We start from the raw sequence: 15,209 nt of genomic DNA on the forward strand, positions 1-15,209 counted from the left end.
CTGGACGTAATCCGCCGTTACTGTGAGGACGAGGTACATGAAAGACACAGTTTTACTTTGTGTAGTACTTCGTCTGTGTGTCCACTCACCTGTTGGTCGTGGCGTGTTTCAGTCGCGAGTGTATCTGGGCATGACGACGCTGAAGGAGCTCATCGTCAAACGACCCTCCAGGCAGTTCGAGTATCTCCACGTGCTTCTGGACCTCAGCTCCCACGAGAAGGAGAAGGTGGGAACACTTCCTGTCCCCTGCTGACCTGCAGCTGCACATTCAGTTTCCTCAAACGGTCCCGAGGGCTCAAAGAGGTCTTCCATGAAGTTGACAGTCCCTGTGTTCCTGTTAACTTCAGAGACGTCGAGGCTGCGTTCAGACACTTTCACTGACGAGCGATGAAACACAGCCTGATGCAGCATCACGACTTCAAAAATATCAATTCATAAATGAGTCTGAACAGTATCTCGTTCAAATATTAATTTTCAGAAAGAAGCATTTCTGTGAATTTAAAGTTAACAAACCGAAGCGTAGAAAGAAGTTAGTAAAAGTTGCCAGCTAATGTCCAGAAAATTACTATAATTTATCAAATATTAGAGGAAAAAATGCTTGTTTTTCCATGATGAAAAACTGAAGTTGTGATCATCATCATTGAATGTTTTAGCACAGCTCAGTGCCCCTGAGGAGCCTGCGCTAATGAGGAGCTCTTACTCTTGACGACGCTGTGAGTCACTGAGGGGGAAAGTGCTGGAAATCCTTTTCGGCCAAATGAAGCCTGACTGGTTTTCATAGTTGTTGGTGTGGTCATGAAACCTGTTCACTCAGAGTGAATACAGGATTCAACAGGTCCCATTGGGCCTCCTTCCCAGTTTAATAGCTTCATTTTTAATGTTGAGAAATGCTCAGTTACAGCCCAGCAGGCCCTGACTGGACTTTGCCTCCCACCATGTGTTAGTTTCCTTGAAGGAGCATTAAATCTGAGCTGCTCGTTAAATGCCAAGCGTTCAGAGCAGGCCCCGCCCACATTCAAATGAGTGGTTTCACTGACACGTCAGAGATCTGACTACTGTATCGGCCCTGAAAATGTGTGTTTGCCATGGGGTTCCAGCTGAGTTGGGCCGCTGAACCCTGATGAAACAGTGTTTATCAGCTGCAACACTCCTGCTGACCTCATTTCCTGTCATTTTTCATTCTCAGGTTCGCACCACCGCCCTGGCTTTTCTCAAACGCATGTATGAGAAGGAGCAGCTCAGGGACTACATCGAGAAGTTTGCCCTCAACTACATGCAGCTCCTGGTCCACCCCAACCCCCCGTCCCTGCTCTTTGGTGCCGACAAAGACACAGGTTCAGGGTGCCACCGGTCTACATTCTGTCTGTCGCACCAGTTTCCAGGTGTGGTTCAGTAACCTGAGTGTGTTTGTTGACACAGAGGTGGCGGCGCCCTGGACTGAAGAGACGGTGAGACAGTGTCTGTTCCTGTACCTGTCTCTGCTGCCTCTGAACCACCGGCTGGTCCACGAGCTGGCCTCCGTCTACACCGAGGCCATCGCTGACATCAAGCGCAGCGTTCTTCGTGCCATAGAACAGCCGGTAAGTTCTACTCTTGCTGTCAGCTGTGGTTCCTTCCTGGAGCTGAAATGAATCGTTCGCCTTCAAGGACAAAATGAGTCAAGGATCACAAGGGTTTTTCTTCGCCGCCATCATAGATCCGAGGGATGGGGATGAACTCTCCTGAACTGCTGCTTCTGGTTGAAAACTGCCCCAAAGGAGCCGAGACCCTCGTTACTCGCTGTCTGCACATTCTCACTGATAAAGGTAACGATGACGTTAAGCCTCATTAAAAAAAACAACCCGGACGTCTGAATGACTCCCATGAAGAGCAGATGGACAGATGCTGGTGTCTCTGTGCTCAGTGCCTCCGTCTCCAGAGCTGGTGGAGAGAGTTCGAGACCTTTACCACAAGCGAGTGCCTGATGTTCGGTTCCTCATCCCAGTCATAAACGGGCTTGAAAAGGTGAGGTTCCTCCATAACGCAGAACGTTTCCAAGGTGTCAGAGAAGTTCTTTGTATCCAAGTTGCATTTCTCAAAGTTGATCTTTTCCTCTCGTCTTTTCTTGTGAAGAATGAAGTCATCCAGGCTCTTCCTAAGCTGATCAAACTCAACCCCATCGTGGTGAAGGAGGTCTTCAACCGTCTCTTGGGAACGCAGCACAGTAAGAATCGCTCACGTGATGTGGCGAGATAATCACACCGGACTAGAGGGCAGCTGGTCGCGGTCTAACTGAGAATGGAGACTCGTCTGAAACCTGGATCCACCCAGACATGGATAAACGTCAGAGAATGAGTAGATAGATGGGTAGTTCACACATGTCAGCACTCAAATGCACATTAGCATCCATCTCCATCAGAATAGTCATGAAAACTGCGTTGGACGAGTCCTCGAGTGTTCGCCTCCTCCAGGTGAGGAACTGACGTGTTCTTCCTGGTGTCCTGTAGGTGAGGGCAGCTCGTCCGTGTCGCCTCTCACACCAGGAGACCTGCTGATCGCCCTGCACAACATCGACTCCACCAAATGTGATATGAAGTCGATCATTAAAGGTCAGTTTGCTCTGTAAAGCTGAAATCAGGATTTGTCCTGAGGAGGTTGGCAGTCCTGATTAGCCTCGCTGATGTTTGGTTCTTCGCCTTTAATGACCTTGGTCAGTCTGACTGTTCCCTCTTGGTCTCCTGAATAACGCTCTGAGTCTGTTTGCACGGCAGCGACCAACCTCTGCTTCGGGGAGAAGAACGTGTACACGTCGGAGGTTCTAGCGGTGGTGATGCAGCAGCTGATGGAACAGAGTCCCCTCCCCATGCTGCTCATGAGGACCGTCATCCAGTCCCTCACCATGTATCCCCGACTGTGCGGCTTTGTCATGAACATCCTGTCCCGCCTCATTGTCAAGCAGGTTGGCGCCAAATCCCACCAGTCCAGTTAACACGATTGAAACTAGAAACAAGAGGTTTTTTGTCTTCAATAAGATTTTTACTCAAAACGTTTTAATTGGCTTTTCAACATGTGGACGTAAACTGTCACGTGGTTGGTAGCTTCAGCCAGGCAGTGCTGGCTCTGTAACAGCGATCCTTCCCCCTCTGAAGGTGTGGAAGTACCCCAAGGTGTGGGAGGGGTTTGTCAAGTGCTGCCAGAGGACCAAGCCTCAGTCCTTCAGCGTCCTCCTCCAGCTGCCACCCGCTCAGCTGACCAGTGTGTTCGAGCGCTGCCCAGAGATGAAAGAGCCGCTTCTTCACCACGTCCACTCCTTCACACCTAATCAGGTCAGAGCCGCCTCCTACTTCTCATCAACAGTGTAGACGTATGTTTTCTTATTCCCTGTCTCCTTATGTGCAACAGCAAGCTCACATCCCAGCCTCCATCATGGCGGTGCTGGAGGCCAGTAAAAAACCTGAGCCGAAGCCTGCAGAGCCCGAGAACGGCAGCGAGGTAACGGACGGACACGAGATTGTTGTGCTGCAGTGGCGTGGGGTCCTCTGGTGCTCACTTCACCTCCTGATTTCTCCTCCATCACAGCTGATGGACCCAGCTGCTGCTCCGGCTTCTCCAGCTGTTGCTGAGGCTCTCTCAGAGTCCACTGAGGAACCCGAACCCGAACCCGAACCCGAACCTGAACCGTCTGGCCAACAATACGCAGCCATCACCAAAGAAGACGAGGAGCCCATGGAAGAAGGAGGGCCGGAGCCCGTGAAGACGGAGGAGGCTGTCAACAGTCACTCAGAGGTGCCGTTTACCGCTGCACGGCTGCAGTGATGAATGTGAATGAAATGATGGGTCATGGCCTCTCTCCTCTGGGATGTTCTGATGAGATGTTCTGTCAGGGGAACCTTAATATGCAGATGGAATTGTTGGAGATGTTAACAGCTGTTCAGTTAAAGAACCTGACCGACCTGCTTTGGTTTATGATCCAAATTGGTGTCGGAGCTCACCATCTCAAGCCTGGACGGTTGCTACTACATTTGCATGCTAGCATGGCGTTACCCGCAGTTAACTAGAGACCCACAGACTGCTAGTTAGTTTCAGTAAAAATTTATGATTTTCAGGCCACGAGATGCAACCTGTTCCCTCTATTGTGAATTAACTACAAAGAGGGAACAAGTGGCATCGTTTGGCCACCGTGGCTTTTTTTCCTTTCTGTTCTCACAAAACATGTCCCTTCTCTCAACTCTGTTTTTCTCCAGGAGGAAGTGACAGGAGCAGGGGAAACGCCGCCGCCGGAAGCAGAACCAGCAGAGGAACCGATGGAGGCGTCTGACCCTGAACCTTCAGACCCTCAGGAGCCAGTAAATGAGGCTGAAGAAGCCGCTGCCATCGCCGCCGCCACAGAGCCTGACACTGAAAACAGCTGCCAGGACGAAGAATGATGAAGACTCGAAACATCAGTCCTTCGCAGGCATCCCGCTCAACTTTAGACGCCCGTTGTTCTTTTGTAGAAACATATTTTGAGTAAAAAAAAAAAAAAAAAGTGAATATGTATGAAAGCTGCTTCATGTCAAGATGTTGATGAATAAATCAAGAACACACAGCTCAGTTTATGTTCTGTTTGTGGTTCCGTGTGAATTAGAACTCACTGGCTGATGGAACGTGTTCAGGCTCCCTGACACCGGAGGGGTCGTTCATTTCACACTGCAGGCTGAAGTACAGGAAGCAACGTGAGCGATCGCTCCCACTCTGACAGGTTTATGTCAACTTTACATTCAGACGAACAACTCATCTCTTGATCTCTTTATGTCTGCGGTTTATATTTCTTTTCTTTTTTACTGAGAGCCACATGCTAACTAGCGCCTCTCGGTCCGGCCGTCTTCGTAAATGAGAGTTAAGTAAACATGATATCAAAAACAATAATCTTGTTTTGGAAAGCGCGATCGGAAGCGGCTGTTCTCGCTGAGTCACGCGAGAGTTTGGGACCTGTCGCAGTGGCTGCATCACGTTCCGTCTCAAAGAGTTGAAGGGACTTTGCTGAGTTTCTGTAGCTTGTTTAGTTTCCGGTAGAACGTGAGCGGGTTCCTCCCGGTTCGGAGTATCAATGAAGGCTGTGATCCTCGCCGCCGGGTACGGAACCAGGCTCCAGCGGGACCTGGTGGCCGACAGCAGCGGGAGGTTCGCTCACCTGGCGGGGGTCGCTAAGCCGCTGCTGCCGGTGGGCCGAGGGGCCCTCATCTCTCACTGGGTCCAGGCCCTGAACAGGTCCGGCTCCGTGGACCGAGTCTACGTCGTTGTGAGTAGTTCACGTCACCGGACCGCCACAGGTAGATGACAGACAATGACCGTCAATTCAGGACGTTTAGAGCTCGACTGTGACGTACTTCCGGTTGGCTGCAGCTTGCTCGGACTCAACTACAAGCCGTTTGTCTTGATTGTAATGTAATTTAAAAACGAACGTGAATCGCTGAATCCACGTGATCATACTGGCGTGCCCTCATTGGTGACCACCTGGGTGGGCGGGGCTAGCGTGACGAACCCTCCGACACAAGTTTAATTTAGTTCAACTTTTCCTCTACTTGCTAAAGTCTTGTCCATCCAAGAAAGGAATCAGACAAACAAAAGAGGAACGATGACGTGCTGCTCCGCCCACACACGTCTGATTTATTGATTTTTTTTTAATTCGTTAAAATTTATTGATCTTGTGGCGTGTTTGCATCCCCGCAGACCAACGCTGTCTACCGAGGTGCGTTTGAGGAGTGGGCGGCGCAGTACTCCAACGTCACCATCCTCAGTGACGACACCCGCAGCAATGACGTAAGTAAAGTTTGATATTTCCTGTTGTCCCCGCCAATCAATGGTATTCTGTAGTCACCAGTTTCTCACTCCGGTTATGACGTCATACATCCATCAGAACCACAGTGATTGTTGAATTCTCCCAGACAGAAAGAAGTTCCTGAGTTCCTCTCCTGGATGCACATTGATGTTAGTTTGGGGTTCTTTTTTGCCCAAATTGCTGATATTTGCCTTTCACACACACACACACACACACACACACACACACACACACACACACAGTGTGTATATATATATATAACACTGTGTGTGTGTGTGTGTATATACACACACACACACACACAGTGTTATATATATATATACACACTGTGTGTGTGTGTGTATATATATATATATATATATATATATATATATATATATATACACACACACACACAGTGTGTATATATATATATATATATATATATATATATACACACACTGTGTGTGTGTGTGTATATATATATATATATATATATATATATATATATATATATATATACATACACACACACACACACACACACACATCCAGAAACCAGCTCACGGTGTTGACAGTTGGTCATCGTCAGGTCATCTCTGGACCCCGCCCACATCAAGGATCATTCCGGTGCTTCCATCTTTGCTGTCTGAATATTTAATCGGGACACTTGTCGCTTGGCTGGTGACCGATGAGTCGCAGCAGCTGGGCGGCGGCGTGCTGCGGTGTTTTGGGTGTTAAAGGGTTAAAGTAGCAGTGGTCCTCTCCTCACCAACGAGCCAGGTGCTCCAGACCTGGAGATCAGAACCGACCTGTCCGATCAGAGTCTCTTTGAGCCCGAGGACCTGGACTGATGTCACGTTCTGTCATCCAGGAGCGTCTCGGAGCGGTCGCCTGCCTGCAGCTCGCCATCAAGCACTTCGGGATAGAAGAAGACGTGCTGGTCATCGGGGGGTAAAGTTCGGTCATCCGTTCCTCGTGCGGCCGAAGTTACCGGCTCGCTGACTCATCTTGTTTCCATCCTTGACAGTGACACACTGTTCAGAGAAGATTTCAGCCTCAGCCGGATCGCAGCGAGGTTCTCTGAGCTCCAAGCGTCATGTGACCACAGCTGCTTGGTGCTGTCGTACCGGTGCGGGGATGAGGGTGAGTTTCCTGCTTCTGCACGCTGCTCTCACGAGCAAGGAGAAATGATTTCAGACTCATCAGAGCCCAAAGGTGAACCTGCTGGTGGGAAATGATTGGCTTGTGTTCTTACTTGAGCAGAAACTCGCAAATACGGGATACTGGAAGTAGACGGCAACCTTCGCGTCCTCCGCATGAAGGAGAAACCTGATCCCTCAGAGACCAGGTCCAGAAGAGCAGTAAGATCAGTCCCCTCACAGGATGGAGCCCTGGGGCCGCCAGAGCACCACTCCTGGTTTAGCGGTTTTGTGCAGACGTATGTGTGTGTGTGTGTGTGTGTGAGGCTCTTCAGGGTGTTGTCTCTGGTTTCAGTGTCCGTGTTTCTACGTGCTGGCCAGGAGCAGCCTCCCTCTACTGGACACCTTCCTTGAGGAGAAGAAGGTACATTTAATGATCTCGCCTGAATCCAATCTGGCTGATGTTTTCACTTTAAGAGCTTTCTGGTGGGACGACAGGCCTCACCTGCAGTTAACGTAGGGCAGCGTGACTCCCGGACACAGAAGTCACCTGAGGCGGCGCTCTGATGGTCGCCGCCACAGAAAATAACGCATTTATCCACCAAATACAAGGCAGTTCTGTGGTTGCAAATGTTAGAGTAAATAAAGAGAGCTGATGGGTGAAGTGCGTCCGTGTGAGCGTGCTGACCGACCGCTCCTGAAGACGCTCACCATGGACGATGAGGTCACTTTAACTCCACGTTTTGATGCCACAGGAAGCAGTTATTGAAGAGAGAGACGCTCCAGGCAACTTTGTGTCGTGGCTCATTGCGAGGTAAATTCTGCTTCACCTCTTCGTCACATCATAGATGTTGATCACATGGTTACCAAAGATCGTTCAGCCTCGCTTCTTCTTCCAGGAGGCCAGTTTACACTCACGAGATCTCCGGGCGGTTCGACGTTGGGAACCTGCGGTCCTACGCTGAATGTGACCTTTACTTCAGGGAGAGACTTGGAGACATGGAGTCGTACCTGGCGTAACGCCAGAAAACCTCTTTATTACACAGTGAGGATCATCCAAAAAAGTCCTGATTAATTATTAACGATGACGACCGTCTACCCGTTGAGGAGCCTGGCACATTTGTCAGACGCCTTCTCGTGGCTGTTCTCCATCTTGGCGATGCGTGAGCCGAACTGCATGGCTCTCTTGGGCAGCACCGCTGACGGGCCGAGGCCCAGACGCCGGGCCGCCAGTCTGAGGAGGAGTTTCTCTCCGACCCCTCGAGGAAGCGACAGATCGGTTTTCTCCCACACGGGCAGAGAGTTCAAGTGGCTGACCACTGCCTCGTCCAAGTAGGGGAACCTGCGGCCGCCATAGTGATGCAATCAATGGTGCTGATTTATCTCCAGCCAAAAAGACAGAATCTCGTTCATTCAGATAAATGGAAAATCTTTTTTTAACGCTTCTGTAGATGAGTGATCAGGGTGATGATGGCTCCTGTGGCTAAAGGTTCTTACTTCAAGATCTGGAAATGTGGTGTATTTAGTCTGGCGTCTGTTAGCGGTTCATATGTAGCGCCGCTCCATGATGTGGAGCCCCAGTGAGTTACAAACACCGCCCCCAAATCAGGTCTGACATGATGTGAGCTTGATGATGACGAATCTTTGACTTTTGCTATTTCATCTAAATTTTCCTCGTTCTTGGTAATAAATGAACAATCAGCAGTAGCTTGTGCCTGACATTTGTAGCCGGGGCCTTACCTGGCTTCCTTCCCGTGGTCCGCGATCACTCGGTCATCTCGACCCAGGTTCCTGCAGGAGATGCGGCCCACTTCCATGGCCAGTTCCTGAACCAGGCCTTCATGTCCCGATGTCCTGAATCGGACTCTGTGTCTGGAGTAACCTGCTAGCTGCTCATCTGCTCCAATTCCAGTCAAAATGACCTGCAGTCATAGAACAGCGAGACCAGATTTCAGGAAGTGAAACATTTATTCTTGACAAGAAAAAACACAGGAATTCTTCTGATAGACCTCCACTAGTTAGCTTAGCCCAAAGGCTGGGAGTGGGTGGGAAGTGTTAGCATCAGCTAGCTCAGGTCCAGGCTAGTTAGCTTAGCCCAATGGCTGGTAGTTAGTGGGAAGTGTTAGCATCAGCTAGCTCAGGTCCAGGCTAGTTAGCTTAGCCCAATAGCTGATAGTGGGTGGAAGTGTTAGCATCAGCTAGCTCAGGTCCAGGATGCTGGTGTGTCCAGCAGGAATCCTCCTCCTCCTCATCATCATCAGTAGCAGCAGTCGCTCTTCTAGTCCTCAACAAACCTTTGGTTCTGTTGACCCAAGTTCCAGTGGAGCTTTGGAGGTGCTGCGTCAAATCACTGCTCCCAGTCAGGAAAGTAGTTCCGGCTACGTGTCTGATTCTACCACTACAACGTCTCCTCATGTTAAACTGGTATTCATCACCAAGGTTACACACAACCCTCCTGATATTAATGCAGGCAGAGACGGAGCTACGCTAACACTTCCCACCCACTACCAGTCACTGTGCTAAGCTAACTAGCCTGGGTCTCAGCTCCCTGAAGAAGACTCTCAATCCCTGGGGACGACTGATAATAAGAGCCTTTCTCTAAAAGTGGGCGTGTTCTTGCATTGGTCAAATCAGCATCTGATCCTGGGAGATCCAAAGTAACATTTCTACATCACCTTCGCAGCTGATGTGAAGGTCCTCTGGCCGCTGTCCTCCGTGATGAATCCCGCCCCTCTCGCGGCGAACCACACAGCACATCCGATGCTGTCGTCCAGGACCGTCTCCAGCGGGTACACCAAATGGCTAATGTGCTCACGCCGCATTTCCTGCAGTTCCTCCTGCGTTACGTTGACTTCAACAAAATTCCACCGTCTCTCTGGGTTCAAGTCTTGTAACTCCTTCAGCCCGGCGCGACCAGTGATTCTGTCTGGCACATCGAAGGCGCCGTGTTTTTGACAGTCAGCAGCGTCACTCTTTGCAGCTCTCTGTTTTGTGGGCTCTTTATGCTGCTGCAGTTTGAAAGCGACGTTGAGGAGGTCCACTGGCTCATGGGCCGGTATATGACGGTCCGCCAGGGCCGCTAGAATCATTGAGTCAATTCCTCCTGAGAAGAGTATGGCAACAGCAGCGTGGCAGTCAGTTGAAGGTGATTCGGTCTGTGCCCTGACAGGCAGAGACAGGACACGCCTCCTTACCGCCTCACTGAGAACATCAATCAGACGGTCCACTTGATCGTTCTTCTCTCTTGTTGCTAAGAGCTGCTCCAGGTCCTGAAATGATCCTGGTGAGTTTGAAGAACTGGGATGATTTAATGGAACCAGCATGGACGTATTTAGAGGGCACACAGGTGATGTGAGCACCAGACCTGATTGGTTCATGGAAACGGAGCCGCTGCTGGCGACAGACTCCCAGGTGGAGTCAGGGAGGGTGGAGAGGTTGTCTCCAGTGTGAGCCCAGGGGAAGACCTCCATGGTCACAGTGCCAGCATCTGTTGCTGCCTTCAGGTCGATCCTGTACACGCCGACCGCTGGGACTTCCTGCCACGCCGACTCTCCCGCCGCTGCCACAGATGTCAGGGTCAAGGTGTTGACCTCTGCATCAAACCTCCACAGCAAGCTCCGCCTGCCGAAGTAATCTCTCCCAAACCACAGGAAGTCCCCTGCTCTGTGGTAGTAAACAAACGCCCATGGCCCACGTATGATGGACAGGACGGACAAAACCTCTGAAGGGCTGCCGCAAGACGACAAACGCTCCAACACAACAGCTGTGTCGTTTTCTTCTGGCGTCACTGGCAACCCTCCGAATATCTCACCGTTCCACACCAGGACGTTACCGGCTCCGTCCTGAAGAGGCTGAGGGGTGAGATGGCCTCTCATGTGAAGAACGTGAGCAGAGAATAAACACCAATAACGGCCGTCTGTCCCAGTGACCAGGAAGTCCCCGCCACAGTCGGGTCCTCTCCGTCGCAAACGTTCATCCACTATTTTGTCCCGATGGAGCTGAGCTGAGGACAGACTCAGCAGGCTGAAGATGCCACACATGGTCCAGCTCTCACATGTCCTGCAGCTCCTTTTTCATGTCGTCCAGCTCCCCTGCAGACGGAGACATTTGACTTTTAACCTCACATGTTGGTCATTTGTGGTGGTCACAGTCTCAGTTGATCTGAATTCGCTCCAGTGATCAGCTTACTTCTGCAGGAGCTCAGCGTCTGTCCTCGGTCCGCCAGGAAGAAGATGTTACTGTTCCTCTGCTGGATGTAAACTTTCTGGAGGAACACAAATGATAAATATTAAGAAAAATTGGGTTTCTGATGAACTTGAAGACGTTTCTAACGTTGTCAGACCACAAAGTCGCTCCTCAGTCAGCAGCAGACCAACGTTTTTACTGATTCTGCTCCATCGAGGATGTTTTGAATTCTTTCACAAGCGTTTAAACTCAAGAAATCTGATCCAGCATCACTCATGAGACCGTCCCACATATCAGGGTCAGTCATGTTTTATTGCTTCATTTTTACTATTTAACCTTTTTCCTCACAAAGTCACTCTTTCCAAAATAAAGGGAAGCGGCTAAATTGCCAACATTATCAGAAAATGAACAAGAAGTTTGTTTCATGTCTGCAACCAAGAAATTAGTAAAAAAACCACACATGAAATCCTTAAAGGACCAGAACGCCTTTACTTCTAGTGCTGATCGTTACACATTTAAAGGTCAAACCCTCCACATGAAGTCAGACTGCTTGCATTTGAATGCTTGAGAAAAAAGTTTCAAAATAAAATCACAATTTCACTACTGGTCATTTTTCTGGGGACCCCTGGAGGACCCTGAGAAGTCCGGACTTAAGACACGCAGGCCTCGAACCTGAGCTGAAACAACGGTCAATCGTAGTTACAATGAATAAGTATAATAATCTACAAGAAAGATCGATATATCATTTTTCAAGTTATGATCCAGGTTTTTTTTCGGGGGGGGGGGATTGAACCCAAAAAGAGAGGAAAAAACGACTTGCATCCCACAAACTTTGAATTCTTAATCACATTTAGGTCTTAAAGTCCTGGGCTGGTTACTGGTAACTCCCGCCACGTGAACTTATTTGGCGTTCGTCATGAAACGAGACCAGCATCTCGAGCAGGTCACGATTTACTCACTCTGCCCTTCTTCAGGTTGGAAAGTTCGTCCACAGCAACTTTCTGCTCCTTGATCTAAAAGTTAAGAAAAACAATTGTTTTTAATTGTTTCAAACCAACCACATTTCATCATAGACGGATGAATCTGGCCCTGTGTGCATTCAATAGTTATAGTTTTATTCACGCCAACGAGCCTCGATGCTAGCGGCTAGCATATGTAGCCGCTAGCATCGTGCTCCGGCTAACGCTCCCTCTCCTGTGACACCTTTTTGTTCAGCTCGTCCTTCAGTACAGACTGCCCGTCGACATTCTCGCCACTGTCGTGGCAACTCGAAGACATTTTGGTCAAAAGAAACAGATTTTATTGTTAAAGCTAGCTAACGTAAGCAACACGAGTAGGCGCTGCAGCGGGGAAGCACTTCCGGGTTCAGAGGTCTTCTTCTTCTTTTTCTCCTTTTTGATTGAGGGTGTTCGGCGCTTAGAGCCCCGTCGACTGCTGTGGAGTTTAGACCACAATGCATCGGGCGCTTGATTATTGATCCTTGTTCCTACCTCTGACAAGCCTGCTCTTCTCTCCGTGTTTTGATGTAAACGTGGCGGCGTCGTTTCTTCAAGCCTGGTTCTGATTCAAACACGGTTTCTCTCACGTTCCTCTGAACTCTGTCAACCCATCGCTCTCTTTTCTTTCTCACATTGACACCTTCAGTCTCTTCATAACAGTGGCAGTTCTAGAGACCTATTTTACTGGGCCGGGTGGGTTGGAGGCCCTCTGTTTTGTCAGAGGGGTACCCCCCACTAAACCCAGGTCAGAAGGGACAAAGATGGTTTACTTAACGTTTGTAGTTCAGCATGTAGAAACAGTGCACAAAACCAACATGAAATATCAGGTTTAGGATGGCAGGAACGGCGTTTCAGAAAGGTGGAACAAATGTGAAGCTCAACATTCCAGTCAGCTCCGTCTGAAACGGCACTCCCTACATCTTAAATCTGATATTTCATGTTTAGACGGCTTCATTTCATTATTTCTGTAGGCTCTGCACCTGAAGGGCGGGGCTTTCGGGGGTCCCAGCCCTGTGACACCGGTCCCCCCAACTGTTTCTGCTCATCAGCAATGTGTCCTGAAGCTCCATGACAAATGTCTGTCCAGTTTTAACCTTTGAGAAACATCTTCAGATAACAAACCTTGTTTCTGTGTGGTTCCCAGGTCATTTCTGTGTCCCTGAGCGTTGAACTCTGGACCTTTGCTGCGTTATGCTCGGTTGCCAGGTTTGCGCTTTGCACTGATGTTGAAAAATGAAATACTTTTTGACATCTGCAAACATCTCCTCCTCCACTCCTGTGGTCCCAACACATGACAGAGATGTTTCTGGGCCCCTGAGGTGGAGGGGCTGAGCAGCGCTCAACAACCAGAGGGGAGAAGCGACCCTGGACATCCCCATCAGTGTTGATGCTGCTCCAGTGGTGCTATGACTGGCCTTCAAACCAGAAAACACACCTGCCCGAGGCTCATGTTGGCGCTGCTGCGGATTATTGATCTGAAACAGCTGTGGGATGTTGTCAGCAAACCAGGACAGTCATTTAGGAAACAACCACCACGCTCATACGGCCTGACAATGACCTTCGATGTTTGATGTTCTCTGGTTGGTGGTCAGGCACATGTCAGAGTCTAGAGGGTCCATGTTGTTAATTTGTCTCTGCTTCTCCTCTCCACCTCAAGGATCCAGCCTCAGTTCTTCAGCTGCAGTATCTAAACACAAAAGGCTGCCAGTGACGACTGGAGGAATAAAACCTTCACGCTGCCCCGTGTTTAGCTGCGGTGTGTAGGAGTCAGACAATATCAGGCCACAGGTGGCAAGTCATCCTGATATTTTTGTCCTGGAAGAACAAATTTAACACAGCTTGTTGTGAGACACCTGTGGATCACATGACCACAAAATGACACAGGAGCTGTCTGACCACTGATGACCGACACTGAGCCAGGCTGAGACGCTGACCCACCTATAGAGACACGAGTAATGTGTTTGTGCCGTTCTTCCTGGAATAGACCACAAAGGAAAAGAAGAGCCTGTCACCACCTGTGGTTCTCAGTAGAAATGTTACTCAACCACTAGAGGGAGAAAATCCAGTTCTCTGGCATTTCACAGCCAATAACAAAGAAGCACTTTGTACATTTTATACAACTATATGGAAATATAACGAGGGCTGTTATTTCTCAGGCAAGTGAACTGAGAAAATTCACATATGGTAGAATTCCACTTCCAAGTTTAAGGAACGTGCCAACTTTGAGGGAATGTTTCTTGTTGACCACTGCCCTCAGAGATAGACAAGATTATAGAGCTCCTTATCCAGAGTAGCAGCGACCCAGACTAGTTAGCTTAGCACAGTGACTGGTAGTGGGTGGGAAGTGTTAGCGTAGCTCCCTCTCTGCCTGCATTAATATCAGGAGGGTTGTGTGTCACCTTGGTGATGAATACCAGTTTAACATGAGGAGACGTTGTAGTGGTAGAATCAGACACGTAGCCGGAACTACTTTCCTGACTGGGCGCAGTGATTTGACGCAGCACCTCCAAAGCTCCACTGGAACTTGGGTCAACAGAACCAAAGGTTTGTTGAGGACTAGAAGAGCGACTGCTGCTACTGATGATGAGGAGGAGGAGGATTCCTGCTGGACACACCAGCATCCTGGACCTGAGCTAGCTGATGCTAACACTTCCACCCACTACCAGCCATTGGGCTAAGCTAACTAGCCTGGACCTGAGCTAGCTGATGCTAACACTTCCCACCTAATATCAGTCATTGGGCTAAGATAACTAGCCTGGACCTGAGCTAGTTGATGCTAACACTTCCCACCCACTACCAGCCATTGTGCTAAGCTAACTAGCCTGGTCCTCAGCGAGCTGATGCTAACACTTCCCACCCACTACCAGCCATTGTGCTAAGCTAACTAGCCTGGACCTGAGCTAGCTGATGCTAACACCTTTACTTATATATTTTTGTAGCATTACAAATGGAGGCGTTCAAGCTGTAAGGACACCGGAGTCAAAAGTGCATCGGATCCAGCTGATGTAAAACCACCAGGTACATAAACCTACGGGACTTGATTTCTTGGCATCAAAGTCCAGAACAGCTCACTGAGAACAGAGGTGAGGTTTCAGCGGTGGCGTC

The 15,209-nt window shown here is 49.4% G+C and overlaps 5 protein-coding genes across 6 annotated transcripts in view; 2 read left to right on the forward strand and 3 right to left on the reverse strand.

Annotated features, from left to right (window-relative positions):
- Positions 1 to 4,582, forward strand: part of sympk (symplekin) — a 10,576-nt gene extending 5,994 nt beyond the window's left edge. The window contains exons 15-27 of the mRNA XM_086219570.1: positions 1 to 33; positions 113 to 226; positions 1,187 to 1,334; positions 1,420 to 1,580; positions 1,697 to 1,805; positions 1,904 to 2,004; positions 2,113 to 2,203; positions 2,487 to 2,588; positions 2,751 to 2,938; positions 3,129 to 3,305; positions 3,382 to 3,471; positions 3,559 to 3,765; positions 4,224 to 4,582. The exon at positions 1 to 33 is cut by the window's left edge and continues 49 nt beyond it. Of these exons, the coding sequence (XP_086075696.1) occupies positions 1 to 33; positions 113 to 226; positions 1,187 to 1,334; positions 1,420 to 1,580; positions 1,697 to 1,805; positions 1,904 to 2,004; positions 2,113 to 2,203; positions 2,487 to 2,588; positions 2,751 to 2,938; positions 3,129 to 3,305; positions 3,382 to 3,471; positions 3,559 to 3,765; positions 4,224 to 4,406 (1,704 nt within the window). The 3' untranslated portion in view covers positions 4,407 to 4,582. The remainder of the gene's footprint in view (positions 34 to 112; positions 227 to 1,186; positions 1,335 to 1,419; positions 1,581 to 1,696; positions 1,806 to 1,903; positions 2,005 to 2,112; positions 2,204 to 2,486; positions 2,589 to 2,750; positions 2,939 to 3,128; positions 3,306 to 3,381; positions 3,472 to 3,558; positions 3,766 to 4,223) is intronic.
- The window catches only part of LOC147251708 (solute carrier family 35 member F5-like), a 26,394-nt gene extending 20,983 nt beyond the window's left edge, over positions 1 to 5,411 (reverse strand). The window contains exons 1-2 of the mRNA XM_086219574.1: positions 5,153 to 5,411; positions 90 to 341 (exon numbers count right to left, since the gene is read on the reverse strand). The gene's annotated coding sequence lies outside the window, so the exon portion shown is untranslated. The remainder of the gene's footprint in view (positions 1 to 89; positions 342 to 5,152) is intronic.
- LOC147251710 (uncharacterized) lies at positions 4,939 to 8,690 on the forward strand. 2 transcript variants are annotated; one of them, XM_086219577.1, is made up of 8 exons: positions 4,939 to 5,260; positions 5,692 to 5,781; positions 6,654 to 6,733; positions 6,810 to 6,925; positions 7,046 to 7,220; positions 7,277 to 7,345; positions 7,677 to 7,735; positions 7,821 to 8,690. In XM_086219577.1, the coding sequence occupies exons 1-8, from the start codon at positions 5,069 to 5,071 to the stop codon at positions 7,994 to 7,996; spliced, it is 957 nt and encodes a 318-aa protein (XP_086075703.1). In that variant the 5' UTR covers positions 4,939 to 5,068; the 3' UTR covers positions 7,997 to 8,690. The 2 variants fall into 2 exon arrangements, with proteins under 2 accessions (XP_086075703.1, XP_086075704.1); XM_086219578.1 differs by having other exon boundaries at positions 7,046 to 7,143; positions 7,821 to 8,688.
- asnsd1 (asparagine synthetase domain containing 1) lies at positions 7,915 to 10,961 on the reverse strand. The gene is made up of 3 exons (XM_086219571.1): positions 9,597 to 10,961; positions 8,662 to 8,843; positions 7,915 to 8,263 (listed from the first exon to the last, which is right to left on the reverse strand). Exons 1-3 carry the CDS (start codon positions 10,959 to 10,961, stop codon positions 8,017 to 8,019), a joined length of 1,794 nt encoding a protein of 597 aa, XP_086075697.1. The 3' UTR covers positions 7,915 to 8,016.
- Positions 10,864 to 12,522, reverse strand: asdurf (ASNSD1 upstream open reading frame). The gene is made up of 4 exons (XM_086219580.1): positions 12,310 to 12,522; positions 12,066 to 12,119; positions 11,110 to 11,185; positions 10,864 to 11,012 (listed from the first exon to the last, which is right to left on the reverse strand). The coding sequence occupies exons 1-4, from the start codon at positions 12,382 to 12,384 to the stop codon at positions 10,972 to 10,974; spliced, it is 246 nt and encodes an 81-aa protein (XP_086075706.1). The 5' UTR covers positions 12,385 to 12,522; the 3' UTR covers positions 10,864 to 10,971.
- Between the last annotated feature and the right edge of the window lie 2,687 nt (positions 12,523 to 15,209).

Source organism: Aulostomus chinensis, chromosome 12, assembly GCF_037954235.1.
Source record: "Aulostomus chinensis isolate RoL2024-O1b breed Wild chromosome 12, RoL_Achi_v1.0, whole genome shotgun sequence".
Classification (NCBI taxonomy): domain Eukaryota; kingdom Metazoa; phylum Chordata; class Actinopteri; order Syngnathiformes; family Aulostomidae; genus Aulostomus; species Aulostomus chinensis.

Excerpts from the sequence above, each read along its gene's own strand:
- LOC147251710 (XM_086219577.1), top strand. The coding sequence starts at position 5,069 with ATGAAGGCTGTGATCCTCGCCGCCGGGTACGGAACCAGGCTCCAGCGG. Across the intron at positions 6,734-6,809 it reads GACGTGCTGGTCATCGGGGG|TGACACACTGTTCAGAGAAG; the intron begins GTAAAGTTCGGT and ends CATCCTTGACAG. Across the intron at positions 7,736-7,820 it reads GTGTCGTGGCTCATTGCGAG|GAGGCCAGTTTACACTCACG; the intron begins GTAAATTCTGCT and ends TTCTTCTTCCAG.
- asnsd1 (XM_086219571.1), bottom strand. The coding sequence starts at position 10,961 with ATGTGTGGCATCTTCAGCCTGCTGAGTCTGTCCTCAGCTCAGCTCCAT. Across the intron at positions 8,844-9,596 it reads CCTTCACATCAGCTGCGAAG|GTCATTTTGACTGGAATTGG; the intron begins GTGATGTAGAAA and ends CTATGACTGCAG. Across the intron at positions 8,264-8,661 it reads GACCACGGGAAGGAAGCCAG|GTTCCCCTACTTGGACGAGG; the intron begins GTAAGGCCCCGG and ends TGGCGGCCGCAG.
- asdurf (XM_086219580.1), bottom strand. The coding sequence starts at position 12,384 with ATGTCTTCGAGTTGCCACGACAGTGGCGAGAATGTCGACGGGCAGTCT. Across the intron at positions 12,120-12,309 it reads AGGACGAGCTGAACAAAAAG|ATCAAGGAGCAGAAAGTTGC; the intron begins GTGTCACAGGAG and ends CTTAACTTTTAG. Across the intron at positions 11,013-11,109 it reads GACGCTGAGCTCCTGCAGAA|GGGAGCTGGACGACATGAAA; the intron begins GTAAGCTGATCA and ends CTCCGTCTGCAG.